General features: G+C 38.9%; 1 protein-coding gene across 1 annotated transcript; it reads left to right on the plus strand.

Annotated features, from left to right (window-relative positions):
- On the plus strand, window positions 699-1,265 carry LOC107646917 (leucine-rich repeat extensin-like protein 6). The gene has a single exon (XM_016351059.1). The coding sequence runs from the start codon at window positions 699-701 to the stop codon at window positions 1,263-1,265; it is 567 nt and encodes a 188-aa protein (XP_016206545.1).

The raw sequence follows: 5,443 nt of genomic DNA on the forward strand, positions 1-5,443 counted from the left end.
AAGTTATAGGGGTCAAAGTGCAATTTCCAAGAAGTCCGGGGGTCAAAATGCAATTTTTGCCTTACAGAGTAAACAGAAAATTGTAAAATGAGCTTTCTGTGATGTTGTAATGCTTAATTTATGATGATTGCTAAATGATGGAAAGTATGGTTATATGTGAATTATGAGCCTTCGGGCAATGCTTGTGAATGTTGTGCGGGGACGCCCGTATTGTGATGTTGCTTCCCAGACAGGCTGCGGTAGAGTAGTACCAGCCCTGCAAGCTAAATGCTTGGTAGAGGCCTGACTTGCATACCTGCGATATATTGAGACCTGAGCAAATACCAGCCCTGCAAGTCGAGAGCACTTGGTAGAGGGTATGCGGTACTTAATCTGGGATTAAGTTCTAGGAAGGCCTTATCTGACTTGGAGGGTCGGATTGCGTCGGTTGCGGGTCGAAACCGACAAATGAGCTCATTACCTGCAGTAGGGACAGACATGCATCATACTTGTTTGTGCATTATTTATTGCTTATCTTCTTGAGTTCTTGTTCTATTCCTATTTTCTCTCTTGTTCATGTGTTAGTTTATGTTGCTGTTATATACATATTACTCTATATTTATTTATACTTCTATGACCACGGACATTATAAACGAATTTAACTGTAAACCCTGACCTTACTAAGAACTCCCCAGTTCTTACCCCTTACACCTCTACAGATGGACACGGGAGTCCTATTCTACAAGATTGATCCACCGTACATCCACGAGGACCCGGTGCGTGGCGAGTATTACATCTACTGTGCGGTACCTCATATCCGTAATTATGTAGTTCGTGGTAGATCTTTCCAGTACCCTATTAGGACAGCATACTTTAATCCTGATGCACCCTATGACTTTCCTTTATCTTGGTTACACCCCGGCGGACCTGGGATACCTCATCCTGAGGAGCAGATGCCACCTCCACCTGACTATCCTCCTCCACCTGAACCTCCTCTAGCTGATGAGCCTATACCTACCCAGCATATCCATGAGGCACCTCCTGCACCCTTTGTCCTTGATGAGTGGGGTGTTCCTGTGTTACCACCCGAGCTTGATCCTTTACTTGAGCCAATCGAGCCTCCTGTCTTTGATGAGCAGCAAGGACATGAGTATGATCAGATCATGGAGGCGCCACCTCCTTCTCCCGACTGTCTTTTGTTTAGTAGCTATCCTTTTATGGTTCCTGTGGCCAGCAGTGGTTCCTCTGCTATCACTCTGGCAGAAGAAGAGGACGAGGAAGAATAAGATCCAGAGGAAGATCCTAACTTCATAGTTATCTCCTCTGACAGCGATGACGATGAGCCAGGCGAGGCGCCAGCAGGCGAGCATCACCATTCGCCCGGTGATTTTCCGTGAGGTACTCTAGACCAGGATTGAGGAGACTTTTTGAGATGCCTAGTCTAACTTCAGTACATTAGAGTGTCTCCCTCACTTTTGTTAGCATGATTAGAGGGAATAGGCATATATCAGAGTTAGGCTAGCCTGGGTGCCATCTTAGGGGCTTTTGGTCAAGCCAGGCCCTGGGGCGTCTTATGTACATATATGTATATACTATATGAGTCACTGACTTAGGGGTGATGTACCATAGCTCTATGCTTATATAACTGAACCACTTCTGTAACATGATGTATATTATAGTGTGTTGTTCCATATTCTGTTATCTTTTGTCTTATGTATGTGAATGTTTAATTATCCCTTGATATATGTAAGATATGCGACTTTAAATTATTCTTGTTAAAAAAAATTTACTTGTAAAATTCGCGGGGTTTTAACAACGTATAGGCTTATATTTATTAATTAATAATACAAAAAGGAAAAACAAATTGGTAACATTCGATTTCTAGTATGATCTAGACATTATGGAAGTTGGGTCGTTACATATAACTACTAAAACTAGATGTATCGGAACACTCGTAAAAACATCTCTAAAAATTATTTTCTGAGCTACTAGAATAAATGACACTAGTAACATATTTATTATGTCATCAGAGAGTGCTCGTGCTAAGCTGCACCAGTAAACCGTAAACCCGGTTAAACCGATTTTCTGTTTTTAACTAAAACAGACCAGGTAACCTTATAATATCATTCAAGTATTTTCTAATACTAATATAATGATAATATTATACTATTATCTCTCTCCTCTCATGAATCGACTCCGGTTCGTCAAACAGAGACTATTTACGAAAATCATAATCAAAACTGCCAACCGATACGGTTCAAAAACTAGGTTCTTCGTTGCCGCATTATCGAGCTTGCCTCGGAAAAGGTTCTAGCTTAAGGATGACATAATGACAATGAGGATTGAGATACTTTATGATATATAAGAGGTGTTCTCTTTACTGATCTTTCGGAGAAATCCGTGCCTTTAGAAAAGATCTCGCATACTCGAAAATCAGGGTTGTTACACAACATACTGCCATACACCCCTTTACGTCGATTTTACAGAGCCACACATTCGCGTGGGTGACGCGGACGCGTGGGAGGATATTTCGTAAATGACGCGAACGCGTCAGCGATGCGGTCGCGTGATCATATTTGTGCCTAAGGCACGCCTCCAGCCACGCTTTCGCGTGACTCTCTGTTCACTTTTCTTTTCTTCCTAATGCACCTGTGATGTGGACGCGTCAACGACGCTTACCCGTCGCGTGCGTGTTTTTTTTTTTTAATGTAAAAAAATGCAGAATGCAGAATGCATATGCTTATGCAAAATTTATGAATGACCACTAATAAAAATAAAAATAAAATAAAATAAAACTAAGAATAAAAATGAATGATCATACCATGGTGGGTTGTCTTCCACTAGCACTTTTAGTTATTGTCCTTATGTTGGACATTTGGAGAGTCCTTTGTTATGGTGGCTTGTGCTTGAACTCCTCTAGGAATCTCCACCAATGTTTGTGATTCCAATGGCCTCCGGGGTCCCAAACTAGGCGCAGAAAGCCTTCAAGCAGGTTAAAGCAAGTGACAAGGCCCCAAGAGTGTTGATTTCTAGACTGAATTCTGGGGTCCCAAACCTTGCTTTTGCACTCGTCTTCTTGTTGATCATTAGTGTTCCAACCAGATGGCAGGCAATCTAAATTCTCACTAAAGCGGCCAAACAACTTCCTAGACCCATTCAGTTGAGCTTTACACCAACCTTTGCATTTAATCTTTGAGCTTTCCACCATATTGAATCTTGCATGACGACTCCTACCACTAACCATCTCACTCTTACTCTTAAAGCCACAAAGAGCTCTAAGCTGACCATCTGTTTCAAGCAAAGCATATTCAAGTGAGCTAATTAAGCTTAGAGATAAGAGATTTACCCACTTGAATGAAGGGATGGATGGTGATGGCTTTAGGGAAGAGGTCTCCAGCAACCTTGGCAAGGTGATTTCCAGCTCCATTCCCTTGGGCTCTTCTTTGACAACTTCCACCTCTTTGCAAGCTTCTTCAATTTCAACCTCTTCCTCTTAGTAGATTTCTTCCAATTCAGTCTCTTCTTCATTACTTACCAAGGGCATAGGAGGTTGTGCTTCTTCTTGAATCTCCATCTCAAGTCCAATGGGAGAGGATTTAATTGTAGATAAGAATTCATTAATGATTGAATCCATCTCTTGATCATCCCCTTCAAAGTCTTTAACCATGATATGCTTTGGAGGTTGTACACCCTCCTCAACATCAATTTCAAACTCCTTAGAAGGGGGCTCTATGACTTGTGTTTCCCATGGAGGTTCTGCATCTCCTAAGTCTTCAACTACTTCTTCCTCTTCAACGATCACGGCTTCCTCCAATTGTTCCAATACAAAGTCGTGCTGCTCAATGTCCACCAGAGTTTCTAGTGTCTCCTTCATGCTACGTTCTTCAGTAGATTCTCCACATAAAATTGTGGGGGTTCCTTGAGTGTTCAGATGTTGGGAAGCTAATTGATTTACTACCTTGGTTAAGGCAGTCACTAATTCCAGTACATTCCTTTTCATCTTCGCTTGCCCTTGAAGAAGACCACGAAGGATGTCATCCATTGGAGATTGGGGTGGATATGAGGGTTCATTATTTTGGAGAAAGGGTTCATAATAGGAAGGTGGTTCTTTATGATAAGGATATGGAGATAGTGAATATTGAGGTGGTGGTTCTGGGTGTGGTTCATATGGTGGTTGGTGTGGTGGATACAGGTTAGGGTCATATGGTGGTGTTTGGTGGTAAGGGGCTTGTGAGTATGGTGGTTCAAAGTTGTGTTGAGGAGATGGTTCATAAGCATATGGCGGGGCTTGTTGGTAACTACAATGGGGTCCACCATAGTCATCATTTTGGTATGCATCACAGAATGGTTGTTGGTTATAGTGCATTGGAGCGGGTTGTTGCCAAGAGGGTTGATCAAATCCTTGTGGCTCCTCCCATCTTTGATTCTTCCAACCTTGATGACTATTTTCATTATAGTTTCCATTCCTTACAACAACATTGGAACCAAACTTAAAGCGATGGGGGTGAGAACTCATAATAGCAAATAAAAATTAAAAACGGAAATAAAAACAAATTTAAATTAAAAGGTTATTGAAATTTGAAATTTGAAATTTGAATTTTAAATTTTGAATTTTGATTTTTGAATTTTAAATTCTGAATTTTGAATTTTGAAAATGTCAACAATATAAGATAAAGATTTGAAAAGGATTTAAATTTTGAAAAGGTTTGATTTTTAAAATTTTAAATTTAAATTTTGAAATTTGAATTTTGAATTTTGGAATTTAATTGAAATTTGAAATTTGAATTTGAAATAAGATAAGATAAGATTTTGAAAAAGATATGATTTTTGAAAAAAGATTTGAATTTTGAAATTTAAAACTAAGATAAGATAAGATAAAAAAATTTTTAAAATAAAAATCTGAATTTTTTTTATAACTAAATAAAAACCAATAACCTCATAATTTACGAAAAAGCAAAAATAAAATAAAAAATAAAAACAAATCAAAAAGCAAATATTTACAATAACCAATAATAAGGCACACGTTTGCAATTCCCCGGCAACGGCGACATTTTGAAGAACGAAACTCTCGCGCGATCTAGAATTTTCACAAATAAATTCGCGTTGTAAGTATAGCTTCTAGACCGACAAGAATTCCTTTCTTACAAAAGTTTGGTTGTCACAAGTAACAAAATCCAATAAAATTTTATAACCGAAGTATTTAAACCTCGGGTCGTCTTCTCAAGGAATTGCAGGGAAGTATGATTTATTATTGGTTATGCAAAGGTATATTTTTTGGGCTTTTAAAAGGATTGAGTAAGGAAATAAATTGCTAAGAAAAATAAATTAATAATTAATAAAACTCTTGGCAAGGTATGAGAATTGAAAGTTCTATCCTAGTTATCCTTATCAGGAGTGATGAGAATTGGATTTTACCACTTAGTTAAGTCAAGTGGACTAATTAATTTAATCCTCAAGTCCTAGT

This window comes from Arachis ipaensis, chromosome B06 (genome assembly GCF_000816755.2).
Source record: "Arachis ipaensis cultivar K30076 chromosome B06, Araip1.1, whole genome shotgun sequence".
Lineage (NCBI taxonomy): Eukaryota > Viridiplantae > Streptophyta > Magnoliopsida > Fabales > Fabaceae > Arachis > Arachis ipaensis.